Source organism: Podarcis filfolensis (assembly GCF_964270895.1).
Source record: "Podarcis filfolensis genome assembly, chromosome: 15".
Classification (NCBI taxonomy): Eukaryota; Metazoa; Chordata; class Lepidosauria; order Squamata; family Lacertidae; genus Podarcis; species Podarcis filfolensis.
The window spans coordinates 28,961,435-28,978,507 of NC_139618.1; the positions used below are offsets into that span (position 1 = coordinate 28,961,435).

At 43.1% G+C, this 17,073-nt stretch overlaps 1 protein-coding gene across 1 annotated transcript; it reads right to left on the bottom strand.

Annotated features, from left to right (window-relative positions):
* Nucleotides 1-1,870: 1,870 nt before the first annotated feature.
* On the bottom strand, nt 1,871-10,547 carry CXCR5 (C-X-C motif chemokine receptor 5). The gene is made up of 2 exons (XM_083587205.1): nt 10,463-10,547; nt 1,871-3,606 (listed from the first exon to the last, which is right to left on the bottom strand). Exons 1-2 carry the CDS (start codon nt 10,514-10,516, stop codon nt 2,374-2,376), a joined length of 1,287 nt encoding a protein of 428 aa, XP_083443331.1. The 5' UTR covers nt 10,517-10,547; the 3' UTR covers nt 1,871-2,373.
* Nucleotides 10,548-17,073: the final 6,526 nt, after the last annotated feature.

Here is a 17,073-nt window from a genome sequence, read left to right on the forward strand (position 1 = left end):
ACTGCGTTTGTTTACCAGGAAGTTAGTGGTAGAAGGGAAGCCAACTGAAAGAGTTCACCCTGTGCTGTTGGTGCTGGCTTCAGTCTTTCCACTGAGCTAGGAAGGCAAACGCCTGCCCTTTGTTTACTTCCTGGGCAGGGTACCCTGGCTGCAGACATCCTTACTTGAGCGCTGGCAAGACAGCCCAGCTGCCAAGTTGCACAGAGGCCACTTTGCACCATGGGATTTTCTCTTCCAAGCAAGAGGAATTTAAATGGGCAGCCATAACATGTCCATGGAGCATGGCGCTGCTCTTTTCCCTTTCAGAGTCTGTGACAACACCAGCAGCTTCTCTTTGGGTTCGCTTTGCCTCTTCCTGCTTGCTTAAAAGGTACTCTGGGGAATATCTGGATGGATCTCCAGTTGGGGAGTCCAAAACATCTTCGGGAGAACTGGGCAGTAGCCACAGGTATTTCCAGTTCCTGTTTGGAACAAGCTTATTACTGGGCATAGGCCAGTGCCAGGTAGGGGGAACTGTGATGGAGAGAGGGACCTGACCCTGTTTCCTTTCATGGTGGTTTCCTGCCTTTCCCTAAATTATTTTGTAGAAGGCTGCAGGGTGCAAGATTGGGTACAACTGTTGGGAAGGAAGTTTTGGAGGAAAATAAAATTCCGAGTTGCAAAGGTTTTAGGTTATAAAGCCCCTTTCACCCAGCATTTCATTTTAAAATAAAAATCATGTGGAACATTTGGTTAGGCCAGAACATAAGGAACTGGTTTTTATAGGCTTGTTGAGCATAGAATCCTGTACACAAAATATTGGAGATTTCCAACACTTAAAGAATAGATGGATAAAATATATGACTGTCCTTTATTTATTAAAATGTATATATAAACTGTTTTTTTATAGGCTTCTTGAGAATAGAATCCTGTACACAAAATAATGGAGATTATTTCCAACACTTAATATTAATGAATAGATGGATAAAATATGTGACTGCCCTTTATTTATTTAAAAATATATCTATACTGCTATTCATAAAATAGAGTGGTTAACAACAGTTGTACATAGAGCCATACAATATAAACGATATTAAAATGTTAAAATCAGAAATCAGCTATTACGGAAAGATGTATTCTTAATTGCCTGCATAAGCCTCATGGAACAGAAATGTTTCCAGGAGGTGTTTAAAAGTTGGAACAAAAGGTGTCTTGAATCTCTTGTTTGCAGCTATTGCTAACTCCACAACCTTTTAAGGCTATCGAGAAGGAAGAGAGGTGTAAAAACTTGGTAAAATGAAAGATATTTATTGATTATGGTTTATTCCCAAATATGAGTTATGAGTTTACCATGTGTTAATGAATAATTTGGTAATACGTAATGCAGTGTGTGTGTGTGTGTGTGTGTGTGTGTGTGTGTGTGTGTACACATACATATACGGGGTTTCCCATGGTTGCCATACATCCGGAAGCAGTGTCCGGGCAGAAATTGGCAAAATATCTGGGAAAATTTGGACGTATGGCAGTGTATTTTTTGCCAATTGACCTTAAAAATAGCTCAAAAACGTTGTTTTTTTTGGCGATTTTGCCCAAAAAGCTCAGCAATTTGGGCAAAACTAAAAAAAGATCAACAACTTTGGGCAAAAAAAGCTCAATAACTTTTGTGTCTGGATTTTCATTTTTTGAAATATGGCAACCATAGGTCTCTCTTACCCCCCCCCCCTTTGAAATTGTGCTTTTCGAAAGTGAGATTACGGTACATACTCTGCTGCTTTTTTCTGTTATAATCTGCCATTTTATTTCAAATTTACTTAATTTCTCTGTTATAGTATCGTGTATGTTTTCGCAATAGAAAAAAAACATTTCACCAAAAAAAGAAAAAAAGAAAGCCTGGGGGGAGGGTCTGGGGCTTGTGGATTTCATTAAGAGCCCCCAATTCCCCCCCTCCCCGAATGTTGAGCACGGGGTAAGCAGCAAGATAGGAGTCTCTGCGGCCCCAGAGGAAGTCATGTGGGCCATAGTAGATTAATAGTGGTGCTCCCCCTTTGTATGCCTGGGCTAACCTTGTGCTCACAACTTGAGCAGATGCTTGTGAGTCGTCTTGGTTGAATGCTGGGGCACAGCAGAGCTCTGGATGAATAGGCAGGAGAGGAGAGTATTTCAACACAAAGGAGTGGCAGGGCTTGCACTGAAGCTGACAGTTACACATTCTCCGAGGCCTGGGGGGGGGGCAGGGGGAAGCACTAAGGGAATATGAACCTCGGAAGCAAAAGCAGGATCTGTATCTGGAAGCATCGCATGTTCGCCAACATCACGGGACTCTCTTCCAAGGAAGCTGGAAGGAGTGTGCACATTCATCACACACAGGATTTCAGGAAGGTGGTGCCTGGCTTGCTAAGCGAGGTTCTGCTCGTCCAGTCTTTGGTCTGTCGATTCTTGCTTCTGACTTGGCCTTAGCTGAGCCCCAGACTCTCCCCCCTGAGCCCTTTGGTCAGCTGGGGCTTGGGGACAAGAGGAGGAAGAAGGAGAGCCTTTGAATGTGGTGAGGGGATTTGTGGAAGATGGGGAGGAAGGGTGGCGGTTGACGAGCGATATGTTGGTCTCTGCAGTGCTGCTATCCATCCTGCAGGTGCCCAGGATGTCCTGCAGGGTGCTCTGGCTCAGGCAGCCCAGGCTGTTCAGAAGTCGGCAAGCGTCGTGACGGAACCGGATGCCCACGAAAGCATAGAGGATGGGGTTGAGGCAGCAGTGGCTGAAGGCAACCATCTCGCTCAGAATAATGGCCGTGTTCAGCTCAACCGCACACCCGTTGTTGGCGGTAGCCAGCTTATTGAGGGTGTCCAGGAAGATCACCACGTGGTATGGAGTCCAGCAGACCAAGAAGACGCTGGTGACCAAAATGGCTACTCGAACCACTTTCTGCCGCTTCAGCCGCTGGGAGCGGCACAGGACCCTGATGATGGCTATGTAGCAGAAGCACATGACCAGCGAGGGCAGAAAGAAGCCCACAATGTGATACAGGAAGCGTGTGGCCAACCACGCGTTGATCCCGTGTTTGCCGTATTCTCTGAAGTGGCAGATGCTGGGCTGGTTGTCCCTGCTCGGCCAGACTTCTGTGAAGAGCAGGTCAGGCAATGTCAGCAACAGGGAGACGACCCAAACTCCCAGGCATGTCAGGTGGACAGAGATGGCTCGCTGCTTCTGGAAGGCCCACAGCGCGTGCACCACGGCCAGGTAGCGCTCCACGCTGATGCAGCCCAGTAGCAGGCTGCTGCTGTAGAAGTTGATTCTGTTGGTGGCGCTGAGCACCTTGCAGAGGATAGGTCCAAAGACCCAACCGGCTATGTTCTGGACAACCCCAAAGGGGAAGGTGAACACGAGCAAAAGGTTCGCCAAGGCCAGGTGGAAGAGGAAGAGCTCGGTGGAGCTGCGGGAGCGTCGGTAGCACCACAGTATCACGATCACCATCAGGTTTCCGACACCCCCCAGCAAGAAGATCAGCATGTAGACGAAAGGGACCAGGAAGGCCCTTAATTGCTGGGTGGTGCTCTCATCCATCGTGGGGCACATGTAGTCGGTGTAATTGGAGAGTTGTTCCGCATAGTCCGACGTATTGTAATCATCTAACTGTGGAACAGAGAAAGCAAGACAAAGACATTAGCAGGTGATGTGGCAGGGATAGAAATGTTATTTCTCCAGCCCCTGCTGTGCTGATATTCAGCGATGCCTCCATGCCAAAATGTTTGAAGACAGAGAAACATTCATGGAAAGACTGTGTGAGTGTCTGGAGGCATAGCTGTCAACGTTTCCCATTTTTAAAGGGGAATTCTCTTATTCCGAATAGGATTCCTAGCAAGAAAAGGGAAGAGTTGACAGGTATGGTCTGGAGGTGGTTGGAGGATGGATGCTGGCTAACAGATTGAGGTTGAATCCTGACAGGACTGGTGACTGGGAGTGGCCGCCGAGACCATATAACACCGGTCCTGGAAGACCTACATTGGCTCACAGTACATTTCCGAGCACAATTCAAAGTGTTGGCACTGACCTTTAAAGCCCTAAATGGCCTGAGCCCAGTATACCTTAAGGAGCGTCTCCAACCCCCATCGTTCAGCCGGACACTGAGGTCCAGCGCCGAGGGCCGTCTGGCGGTTCCCTCCCTGTGAGAAGTGAGGTTACAAGGAACCAGGCAGAGGGCCTTCTCGGTAGTGGCACTCGCCCTGTGGAACGCTCTCCCCTCAGATGTCAAGGAAATAAACAACTATCTGACTTTTAGAAGACATCTGAAGGCAACGCTGTTTAAGGAAGTTTTTAATGTTTAATGTTTTATCATGCTTTTAATATTCTGTTGTGAGCCGCCCAGAGTGGCTGGTGAAACCCAGCCAGATGGGCGGGATATAAATAATAAATTATTATTATTATTATTATTATTATTATTATTATTAGGCTGCTTGGTTTCTGCCAAATTGTTTTTATTGATTTTCCAAATTTTATCAAACCCACCACAAACTAAAACAAATTTAATACAATCAATCAATCAATCAATCATGTATTGTATTTGACTAGACCTACATTGGCTCCCAGTACGTTTCCGAGCACATTTCAAAGTGCTGGTGTTGACCTTTAAAGCCCTAAACGGCCTCGGCCCAGTATACCTGAAGGAGCGTCTCCACCCCCATCGTTCTGCCCGGACGCTGAGGTCCAGCGCCGAGGGCCTTCTGGCGGTTCCCTCATTGCGAGAAGCAAAGCTACAGGGAACCAGGCAGAGGGCCTTCTCTGTAGTGGCGCCCGCCCTGTGGAACGCCCTCCCATCAGATGTCAAAGCGATAAATAACTACCTGACATTCAGAAGACATCTTAAGGCAGCCCTGTTCAGGGAAGTTTTTAATCTGTGATAGTTTGCTGTATTTTTGGTTTCTATGGAAGCCGCCCAGAGTGGCTGGGGAAACCCAGCCAGATGGGCGGGGTACAAATAATAAATTATTATTATTATTATTATTATTATGACTAAAAGCCATTACAAATTCAGTTACAGATCCAGCAAGTCAATTAAAACCTGTTAAAAGAAATCCAGAGATATACATCCATTTACAATAAGTCAAATTAATGAATCGCCTGCACACCCTACAGCATTGTCTTTTATATACTGCAGCTAACACGAATACTTTAAGCGGCTTTAGCAAATAGGGCTGTTTTGTATGTGACAAGCGGATCACAGTCAGGTAACAGTCAACATATTTTCACTTCAAGGTTCCGTCCCTGTCGCAGTGCCAGCATCTGTTCCAAAAAAAAAATCTCTTTCTGGGGTTTTGATAGAGCTGACAATGGAGTATATAACAGGGGAGATCTTCTACCTCACCTACCCCACAAATACAAAGTCTTAAATGCCTTGGAACACTTCTATAACTTCCATCTAAGACTGATGTAGGCATTGTTTGAAAACTGAGAGCTGTAAATGCAGTTCTTGGGGAGGCAAGTTAAGTTGACTGCAAGTCCTGAGCTCTGGTGCGGTTAGATTTCAGCAAATAGTACCAATGGGAGAATTCTTCCTTGTTATCCTGTTTATACCGTAAATCCAATCCCTAAGCAGTCTTTTAACTCCAGGGAATACAAAAATATCTGTTGTCTGGTTTTTTGAGGCTAGCAGGTCTTGTACTAACTTCTTGTACTAACACCCTTCTTCCATTTTTCCTCCAGGCAGAGTCTAGGCAAGAGGTCCTCTGGCATATCCAGGACCCTTTTATAGTACGAAAAAGTAGCCATCTCCGCCCTAGCTTTTACAGTGGTACCTCGGGTTAAGTACTTAATTCGTTCTGTAGGTCCGTTCTTAACCTGAAACTGTTCTTAACCTGAAGCACCGCTTTAGCTAATGGGGCCTCCTGCTGCTGCCGCGCCGCCAGAGCACGATTTCTCTTCTCATCCTGAAGCAAAGTTCTTAACCCAAGGTACTATTTCTGGGTTAGTGGAGACTGTAACCTGAAGCGTATGTAACCCGAGGTACCATTGTACAGACACCACGCCTGTCTCTGTCCTAAGGAAGGTAGCTGGGGTACCTGGAAGTACTGCCTGCAGATACTTTAGGAACTTACTCTGGCACACTTCCAGGTCTTTCAGGTTATTATAATTCATCTCCCAAATCTTAATACCGTACTGCATCTGAGCTACTATTTTCCCAAGATAAACATTTAGGGCTGGGATTACCAGCCTGCCGCCTTTAGAATAGAAAAACTTCAGTATAGCATAGGCTGACTTCTGTACTGTTGCTGTTATATTTTGTAGCTGAGGTTTCCAGGAATTTTTATCATCGAAATATACCCCCAAATACTCTGGGCAGCTCACAACAGAATATTAAACAGAATAAAACATCACTTGGGGGTATGTTTGCCAAAGACAAAATCTTTGAAAGTCATGGTGACAGCAGTCCTAATGGACCAACTGCTAATTAGGACCTGCTAACGTTACCAGAATGGCCCCCAGTTTCAGAACAAGAAGTAAGTGATCTTATAGGTGCCTTAATGACTGATAAAAGTCCTGGAGAGGACATGATGCCTTCAGAGGTCTTTAAGAATAATTCTGAGTGGTGGTCTCCACTCCTAGCAAAATTATTTTCTTATATAAACTACTGGCACTTTCGTTGAGGACTGGAAGCAGAGTATTATCATCCCAATTCTCAGGAAAGGTGACAAACATAAGCCCCAGAACTATCGGCCTAATAGTTTATTGGATATAAGCTCTAAAATTTAATACAATTTTCCCCAAAATTGACTTCCCGCACTCCATCCTTGATGCGTCCATAATTTCCTCTTGTTGCTGCATTGTTTTGGAACCTCATAGCTTCTGGTACCCACCCCACACGGTCAATCCAGGAAGATACCATGGTCAATGGTACCGAAAAACACTGAGAGATCAAGAAAGAGTGATGAACTATGCAGAGCTGGCTAAACTAACATATAAACTGCAAGATAAGGACAACTGTGACTTCAAAGAAGAATGGGAACTTTTTGCAATTTACTTAAAAAGACAACAAAATGTCTTTTTAGGTTTTGAATAAACATACACAAATTTATTGATTGTTAACATAGCAGATAGATAATATAAGGATTTGTACAATTTCACAGTATGCAGAGAATAATATGTGTTGAAAAATCAGAGAGAGGAGTTGAGGGAAGTCTCGGGGGGAGGGAGGGTTTGATGGGGAGGGGGAGGGGGAGGGGGAAAATAATGAATATGATATGTTTTGATATTTTGATATGTTGAAATTGTTAATAATTTTTTTTAAAAAAAAGAGAGCTCAAGAAAGAGTGATAGAGTTGTCCTCCCCTGTCCCTCATTCAATACCAGATCATCCAACAGGGCAACCCAAGCTGATTCAGTCCCCAAAGCTGGAAGTGGTATTCAACTACATTTTTACTCTGAGTAGACCTATTGGAATTCATGAATATGACAGGTCTATTAATTCCAGTGGGTCTGCTCTGAGTAAAAATTTAGCTGAGCACCACCCCATATCTGCTAAAGACTCCAGAGACATCTTTGAACCAGGAACTGCCAGTCACAGCTTTCAATCTGCCAGATTGCAGATTCATTTGATGCCTTTGTTGGACCCGTATCTGATGCAAATACTTCTAAATAAGGCCCAAGCTGCTCCCTCAAGATAGCAATCATCCTTGCTGCTCACAATGACCCATTTCTTCAGTTTTCTCATTCGGTTTGAACAAACTTTCTCTCAGAAAGGATGTTGTGGTTTTCAGCTGCAGAGAAGCAACTTGGCTGATACTTTCTGGTGCCATGGTGCTGACAAGCTGCTTTGCTGTTTGTTTTGCTATCTGGACCTGAGAGGAATTACGCCTGTCTAACAATGGATCTATAGCTTCATTCGACTTGAATGACCAAGAGCAGCCTGTGCTCTATTCTTTAGCCTACAAGATCTGGACTTAAACAGTCCAGTTTTGTTGGAACATGGAAGTACAAAACAGACACACAGCTTTCTGGGCGAGATCAGAGTCATGGGGATCCCGTTCTCAGCAGAAGTCTAACTTTCATGGCGTTGATTGGTTGATTATCCCAAGCAGCAAAGCCATCTCTTTCTCCTCTTTGAACAGTTTTTTAAAGTGTGCAGTCCTCACCCTCCACATTTAAAAGTACTGAACAAATGTTTAATCAGATTATGTCACCATTGGGGGTGGCAAGTTTAAGACTGAAATGTGATTTAAAAACAACATCATTTCAAGTACTTGAAAGGGTGAACTACTGCATTCCTGACATATACAGTAAAGGGAGCGTAAACACAAAAAGGCAATCAGAATTCAACCCCCAAAAGTGTTAACGGGAGTGAGCTCACCTCCTGACCCCAAAACATACACCTGATTATTTTAGTTTTGTCTGAATGAAACTATTCTTTTGTTTAACACTGCAATTTTTGTTCAGAGTCATTTAGAAGCTCTGATCAAAAACCACATCAACCTCATATGCCAAAGTGGTTGCAACTGCGCACATTGCAGAGCTCCCATAGACATAAAGCCAGCCAACTGGGATAGCTTATTCCTTGTAACTTATTCCTTTACAAGGAATAAGTTATCCCGGTTCAAGCATATGTTGGCTCAGCCTAGCAGTGACTGTGGCATAAAAATAAGAGAACATCTCTGGATCTGAAGGTCAGTTAAGGTCAGTTAACTGATAGATTATTTTTAGAAAGTTCTCAGACTATAACCCTACCTCTCTGCCAAGTAGAGATTGAGCGGTCTGCCAAATTTGGTTCTTTCACTTTCTAATTTTTCTATAATATTAATTTTTCTCTCCACATTTCTGCAGAAATTTGCAATAACAAAACCTCATGAAAATTCATTGGCATTGCAGTGCAAATTTCTCTCAATGAACTCATTTCTGTATAAAGTTTTGACTAATGTACACATTTTTGTAAGCAATCACCCCAAACGTAATGCATTTTGTATATAATTTTCACCAATTTATTTATATTCATGCACACTTTCCTCTAATACCGTATATGCATTTTTGTAAGCACTGTTTAGTTGCAGAACTTTGTTGCAAAATGCAGATACGCGTGAATATCAAAGGATGGTGGCGTTTTAGTTTTCATATTGTTTTGGGAAGTGCTAGTTTGATAAATTTGCCTTTAAATGCAAACTGAATCGAATTCCCCCTCATCCCTACCGCCAGTTGCTCTCAAATTAGCTAACAATATGAAATATTATCTGACAATTTGTCTCATAACAATACAACAATAAACACAGGCTTAAAAGCATATTCTTCAAGACTCTCAGCAGCAAAGGAGGCTGAACAGAAGGTGGAGCCTACACACACACACACACACACACACACACACACACACACTTGCATGGTCTTCTGTTCAATTAGCCCGAACTCCCCCAATTCTTTGGAAGGCTGAACCCAAGACCCTTTAGAGGTCTGCTACTTAGGTTAAATGTGCTTTGAGCCATTAAATAAAAGATTGACAGGAGGCCATCGCAGTGTGTTACAGTCCAGCAAGAGCTGAATGGAGAAACAGGACAAGAATGACTTTTGTGCCTCCACACCCACGCACTGCGTTTTTAAGTGTCAGCTCACCAGCCGGAGAGAGGGAGGGAGAAATGAGAATTCATCTTTCTCTCTAGGGGGATGAGGGGAGCAGCTTTCTTGCTCTCTCTCCCATGGGACTCAGTGGTTATGGTGTCCTGCCTGCAGCGGAAATCTCACCAATCTGTGAAGTACCAGCCAAACCACCATTGCAGGCAACTTCCTCCTGTTGATGAAAAGCACCCAGATCCTGCTCTCAGCTTCTCAAAGGTGTCTTCTTCTGAAACCCATTTGCATACTGGGACTCATACCCCCTTTGCCATGGCACCCTCTTTAGACTTCACTCAGCACCAACCCCCCTGCACACACATGCTATTCTACACACACGCAGCCGCAACTTGCACAGAGTGAGCTAGTCCAAATTAGACAACTGCGTGTCAGTTGCCTCTGTGTGGCCATGCTGACATCTTAGCGATACGTGGAAGGAGCGATCCACAGACTCAAGAATGGACCACAAGCACCTTCCGAGTCTTTGCTGCAGAAAACCTCCCCATCAAATATAATTGCACAACTTTAATTTGACAGTACATGTGAATGAAACCCACCTGAAAAGAGTTACAGTCCAGAAGCACCCCAGAAGTTGCTTTGGCTGCAACAGCTTGATGTGCCCACTCCTCTCTGCAACATTTCCTAGCCTTAGGATGCAACTCCCTCTCTGGGGCTAAGACTACATCTTTAGACTTGCACAGACCTCTTTGAGAGGGGAGATACTCTAGAGAGCCCAAAGAGCCACAAATCCACAAAGCCCCCCACCCCGAAGGATTTCAGCCCACAACTTCCATTTGTAATATTTCAACTAGGAAGATTCCCAAATGACACGTCTCAAATCCCAACCCTCACCCTTCCGTTGCCCCGCTGTGGAAGCTGAGCCTATGCCAAACTAGCCACAACTCACCATGAAGTTATCAATGGAGATGTCTGTCATTTCTATTACTTGGGAGTCAACCATCCTCAGCAGAGTCTCGCTTTGTCTTCAGAGACTGCAGCTAGAAGGAGGAAGGGACGGGTGAAGAAGGCTCCTAAATTGCTTTGCAAGGCAAATTGAGAATCTCCACCCACACACTCCACACGATCACGTTTTTTAAATTATCATTGAAAAAGTCCCCTGTTGTTGTTGTTTTTTGGGAGGGGGGTGGAACAAAAAACTTCCTCCGTTTCCTATTTCAGAGTGTTCAGTGTCCCCTTTGCTTGAAATAAATACTACTACTACTACTACTACTACTACTACTACTTATTATTATTATTATTATTATTATTATTATTATTATTATTTACCCTGCACATCTGGTTGGGTTGCCCCAGCCACTCTGGGTGGCTTCCAACACATTAAAAACATAATAAAACCTCAAACGTTAATAGTAACAATTTGATCCAATATAAAAGTCACAACAACTTTAAAATGAACAATTTATATCAAACAAAGCAACATTCAATAATCCATCAGAATCTAATGGTAAACAGTAAAAGTAAACATCAAGAAAGAATAATTAAACAGTTCACACTTATCAACCACAGTAAATAATTACCAATCTACAATCAATAAAAATAACAGCAAATCACAATGCATAAAATACCACAAAACATACAAAACCATGTACTGTAAAAGGATCAAATGGAGAAACAAAGACACACAACTTATAAAAACACACATATATATATATATATATATATATATATATATATATATATCCCTGAACTCTCTTCCCAGCTGCTTATTCCCAGCAGCTGCTGTTCTCAAAGTCATAGTCTGGGAATGGCTGGGTTGGGGCAAGGCAGTTGGAAACGCCACTGTCTGATGAGAAACAGAAAGTCTCTCCCCTCCTGGTTGTTCCTCTGGAGCAGCTCCCTTATGAAGGCTTCCAGGGTTCTAGTGTGGCGCAAGGCAGGTAGAAGTATGCCAAGACTTTTTAGGTTCAGCATCTAGGCCTGAAGCCAGGTAGAAATGGGTCAAGACAATCCTTTTCCCTGGAACAAGAGGGAGACAGATTAAAACTGCAGAGTTTTGAAAAATTAAAAAATAGAGTGCGAGACTGGCTCCATTATTACCAAATAATGGAGGCATATAATTTGGACAAAAAACTTGGCTTCCAGGTGGAAAAATCAAAATTGGAAACAGAATTGTTAGATCCCAAAGTTAAGAATTTGTCAAGAATGTATAACTTGCTGTTGAAATGGAACACTCAGGATGAAATGGTGAAATCTGCTATGATTAAATGGGCACAAGATGTTGGACACAACATTATGATGGCTGACTGGGAACAGTTATGGACCACAGGTATGAAGTTTACGGCATGTAATGCCTTAAGAGAGAATTCAATTAAAAATGATCTACAGGTGGTACATGATACCAGTCAAGCTTGCAAAAATTTACCATTTGCCCGATAATAAATGTTGTAAATGTAATGAGACTGAAGGTACATTCTTTCACCTTTGGTGGACATGCCCAAGGATCAAGACTTTCTGGGAGATGATTTATAATGAAATGAAAAAGGTATTTAAATATACCTTCCTGAAGAAACCAGAGGCCTTTCTCCTGGGCATGGTCGGCCAATTGGTGCCAAAGAAGGATAGAACTTTCTTTATGTATGCTACAACAGCAGCAAGAATACTTATCGCAAAGCATTGGAAGACACAAGATTTACCCACCCGGGAAGAATGGCAGATGAAGTTGATGGACTACATGGAACTGGCGGAAATGACTGCCAGAATCCGAGACCAGGGAGAGGAGTCGGTGGAAGAAGATTGGAAAAAGTTTAAAGTTTATTTACAGAAATACTGTAAAATTAATGAATGTTAGAAGGATGCTGGAATGAAGTTATATGGCTTTAGCAGAAATGTTATAAAGAATTAAGTAAAAATAGATTGTTAATGGGCCAAAGTGGAAAAATTAAGGTTAGATTGTGTTAAGATAAATTACAGAACAAAAATTGAGAAAGATGGAAAGGATTTGCTGAAATAGCTAATTGAACTAGAATACAAAAAAGGGAGGTGTGAGGAGGTCGATGAAACAAGTAAATGAAAGATAAAGATATGGAAATATTGGATGTGTTTTTAATTGTTTTTGCTTTTCTTTTTGTCTTGCTGTATTGTTTTTTGTTTTTTTCTATGTATTGTAATGTATTGATTTGTTTTGTTTAACTCTTTTTTTCCTTTCTGTAATCTTTAAACTTTTAATAAATATTATTTTTTTAAAAAGACAATCCTTTTCCTTCAATCACATACCCTCCAACGTTTCTTCAATGAAAACAGAGACATCCTATTCTATCATCATCATCATTAATGCCCACTCATCTGACTGGGTTGCCCCAGCTTCCAACACATATAAAAACATAATAAAACATTAAACATTAAAAAACCTCCCTATACAGGGCTGCCTTCAGATGTCTTCTAAAGGCTGAATAGTTACTTATCTTCTTGGCTCAGGGGTCTCATAACTCCATCTCCTCCAACATCGGAGAAAATAGGACGTCCTAAGGAAAAGCAGGACATTCCATAATCAAATTGGAGACTGGGGTGGCCTCTGTAAATCTGGGACTGTCCCTGGAAAATAGGGACACTTGGAGGGTCTGCAATCACACAGTTTCAGGTTAGGAATGGACCTCCAGAACGAATTAAGTATGTAAGCAGAGATACCACTGTACAAATATTAAATCAAACATCAAACACCACCCCATCAAACTTGCTTCCATCATTGGCAACCTTGTTGTTGTTTACTGGTTTAGTCGTGTCCGACTCTTCGTGACCCCATGGACCACAGCACACCAGGCACTCCTGTCTTCCACTGCCTCCCGCAGTTTGGTCAGACTCATGTTTGTAGCTTCGAGAACACTGTCCAACCATCTCATCCTCTGTCGTTCCCTTCTCCTTGTGCCCTCCATCTTTCCCAGCATCAGGGTCTTTTCCAGGGAGTCTTCTCTTCTCATGAGGTGGCCAAAGTATTGGAGCCTCAGCTTCACGATCTGTCCTTCCAGTGAGCACTCAGGGCTGATTTCCTTCAGAATGGAGAGGTTTGATCTTCTTGCAGTCCATGGGACTCTCAAGAGTCTCCTCCAGCACCATAATTCAAAAGCATCAATTCTTCGGCGATCAGCCTTCTTTATGGTCCAGCTCTCACTTCCATACATCACTACTGGGAAAACCACAGCTTTTACTATACGGACCTATATTGGCAGCCTACAGACACATATTTAGAAGCACCACAGATGATCAGGTCCTGTTTCCCCAATTTCATTGCCTCTTCTTCCTTGTTATAGAAATAGAATGGGCAGATAAATCCTATATTTGGATTACACCAGGACTGGAGAATCGTTGCTGTAGCTGCGCTGGTCTCATAACTCCATATCATCCAACATCGGCTGGTGTATTAATTGTATTCTCAGCCTGAGAAGGCATACACTTCAGACTCTTAATAGCCAAATTATATGAAGTTTTATTAATATTAAAAAAAAATAAGTGAGCAGGGCAAATGGACAAAGCAGAATATGGAAAATAAAATGCAACCTGCTTGTTCAAATATATCTAGTACGCTGGTGACTTACAAACAGGCTTCTGGACTCCTCATGAGCAACACAGTGTAGACGGTCAGTTGCAGGGGTTGTTGTTGTTTTAATTGCTATTCTAGCAAAAAAACAAAACAATGTATAACATCATAAACTTGTTGTTGTTGTTTAGTCATTTAGTTGTGTCCGACTCTTCGTGACCCCATGGACCAGAGCACGCCAGGCACTCCTGTCTTCCACTGCCTCCCGCAGTTTGGTCAAACTCATGCTGGTAGCTTCGAGAACACTGTCCAACCATCTCGTCCTCTGTCGTCCCCTTCTCCTTGTGCCCTCCATCTTTCCCAGCATCAGGGTCTTTTCCAGGGAGTCTTCTCTTCTCATGAGGTGGCCAAAGTATTGGAGCCTCAGCTTCACGATCTGTCCTTCCAGTGAGCACTCAGGGCTGATTTCCTTCAGAATGGAGAGGTTTGATCTTCTTGCAGTCCATGGGACTCTCAAAAATCTCCTCCAGCACCATAATTCAAAAGCATCAATTCTTCGGCGATCAGCCTTCTTTATGGTCCAGCTCTCACTTCCATACATCACTACTGGGAAAACCACAGCTTTTACTATACGGACCCTTGTTGGCAAGGTGATGTCTCTGCTTTTTAAGATGCTGTCTAGGTTTGTCATTCCTTTTCTCCCAAGAAGCAGGCGTCTTTTAATTTCGCGGCTGCTGTCAACATCTGCAGTGATCATGGGGCCCAAGAAAGTAAAATCTCTCACTGCCTCCATTTCTTCCCCTTCTATTTGCCAGGAGGTGATGGGACCAGTGGCCATGATCTTCGTTTTTTTTGATGTTGAGCTTCAACCCATATTTTGCGCTTTCCTCTTTCACCCTCATTAAAAGGTTCTTTAATTCCTCCTCACTTTCTGCCATCAAGGTTGTGTCATCTGCATATCTGAGGTTGTTGATATTTCTTCCGGCAATCTTAATTCCGGCTAGGAATTCATCCAGCCCAGCCTTTCGCATGATAAATTCTGCATATAAGTTAAATAAGCAGGGAGACAATATATAATTGTTGCTTGTTACAAGTTTTTCTCATAGTCAAAGCAGCACAAGCATACCTGATGCAAGGGGCCCCAGAAGGCCTGCCAGGTTTTTAAATGGTTCCCTACCTAGGTTCAGCTGAGTGACAGCTGGCACTTTTAGCAGTTAGTCTGGGCACAAGGCACACTTGCTAGGCAGTCTGCAAACACCTTTCAGGAAGCTGGGAACGATGGTGGACACCTCCTGGGGCAGGGGGATGTGTATTTCTGCAGGTTGAAATTGTCACCAGGATTTTTCAGTCTTCCTGCTAGATATAACCTATCCTTTGCTTGTGTGTTTCAGAAAAATCAGGAAGTGTGTCTCTCAGGTTGAAACGGAGGGCAAAAGATTGGGGCTTTTCTCCAAAATCAATATATGGGCAACTATTTAAAAACTTTTTATTGGTAAAACCTATTGGTGTTTCGCAACTTTCTGACTAGTTGCAGGTCCTTAGCCAGACCTAGCAGAGTATACGCAGAATCCACGGAAGCAATTGGCAACTTGGCTGCAGACAGGATAGACGAAGCAGGAACCAGGAACTTGTAGTTAGGTGTTTATTATATATAGTGGACTATTTACAGGAACAGAACACGGATCTTTTGCTAGCTCTCTCTGACACGACTCACAACTCCTACACTCACTGACACGCTGAACCACTGAACTCCAAACTCTGAACTACCAGTTAGTAGGCCATTAATTATCACTCCCTTGAGAGAGCTTGACCAATCAGGGAGCCTCTGTTATCACCAGGCAGACTTACTCCTTCAGATTGCCTTCTGGCTGGCTGCCAAACCTTAATTGACTCTGTGAGTAGCTGCACGTACACAGTTTCCCAACACGTTTTACCTCTCCTACTGAAGTTAACAGGAGGGAAATTTCCTGGGTCAGATATCAGGTTAGTGTTCAGCTGCTCCATTGATGGAGGTGTAGCTATGGACTGCAGAGGTATAAGATCTGGCATGGATGGGTTGCTCCCATCAGTGACCCACCCACAGCTCTTTTCCACCAGTGTTATCCATCCGGTGTCATTTTGGTGGCATGACAGAATTTCCACCAGCTGGTGGGTCCTCAGCAGTGGGTTGGGTCTTGAGTAGCAGTGGCTGCTTCCTAATCTGCAGGATTAAGAAAGGGGAGCCACATCTATAAAATCTGTAAAAAAAGTTCTTTGATTTCGGTTTAAATGTTACCCGTAACTGGGAACTCTCAGGCTGTGGAACACACGAAGTGTGTTAATATGCATGTGGATTACACAGATCTAATGTTTCCATGTGTACCGGTACTTTGGTTTACATTTGTCCACACATGAGCGCTTTCTGCTGAACTCTGGTGACATCCATACCTGACATTTAAAGCACTCTTACAACACTTTAAAAGCCGTGGAGAATGCTGGGAACTGTTGTTTGTTATGGGCGCTGCTGGGAATCATAGATTTGTGAGGCCAGCTCCCTTAACAAAGTTTCCAGGATTCTCAGTCACTGTTAAAATAATTTAAGAGTGGCTCTTTATCAGATGCATTGTTATCTTGAGTTACAGGAGTATGCCTGTTGATAACACAGACATCCTGGGATTGGTAAGCCAATTAAAACCTGTAGCATGATTATTAAGTAGTGGGTGGACATAGCAGACGACACAGAGATTTCTCCAAGTAGTTCTTTATAAGTAAGCTGGAACTGAACTGAACAGCAAACAGCTCAGCCGGCCTGCTTTTATAGGCAGCCGGCTGTCAACATTGTAACAACAGCCCAGGGTTTCCCGCCTAAATTAACTTACGTGGACCTGAGTGAAAACTATATACACAAAACCCCCTGGTGGCCAGCGTGAGAACTTCAATACATAACAATGATAAAAACCCATTGTGTCCAATCAATCAAAAAATGGTAGCACTGATCTCTTCCTCCTGACGAATTGCATTTCAGTGGTTTCATACATGACCTGCCA

Bases quoted from the DNA above. Each gene is read 5' to 3' on its own strand.
- CXCR5 (XM_083587205.1), bottom strand. From the start codon at position 10,516: ATGGTTGACTCCCAAGTAATAGAAATGACAGACATCTCCATTGATAAC. The intron at 3,607-10,462 runs GTGAGTTGTGGC...TCTGTTCCACAG, and splicing joins TCTCCATTGATAACTTCATG to TTAGATGATTACAATACGTC.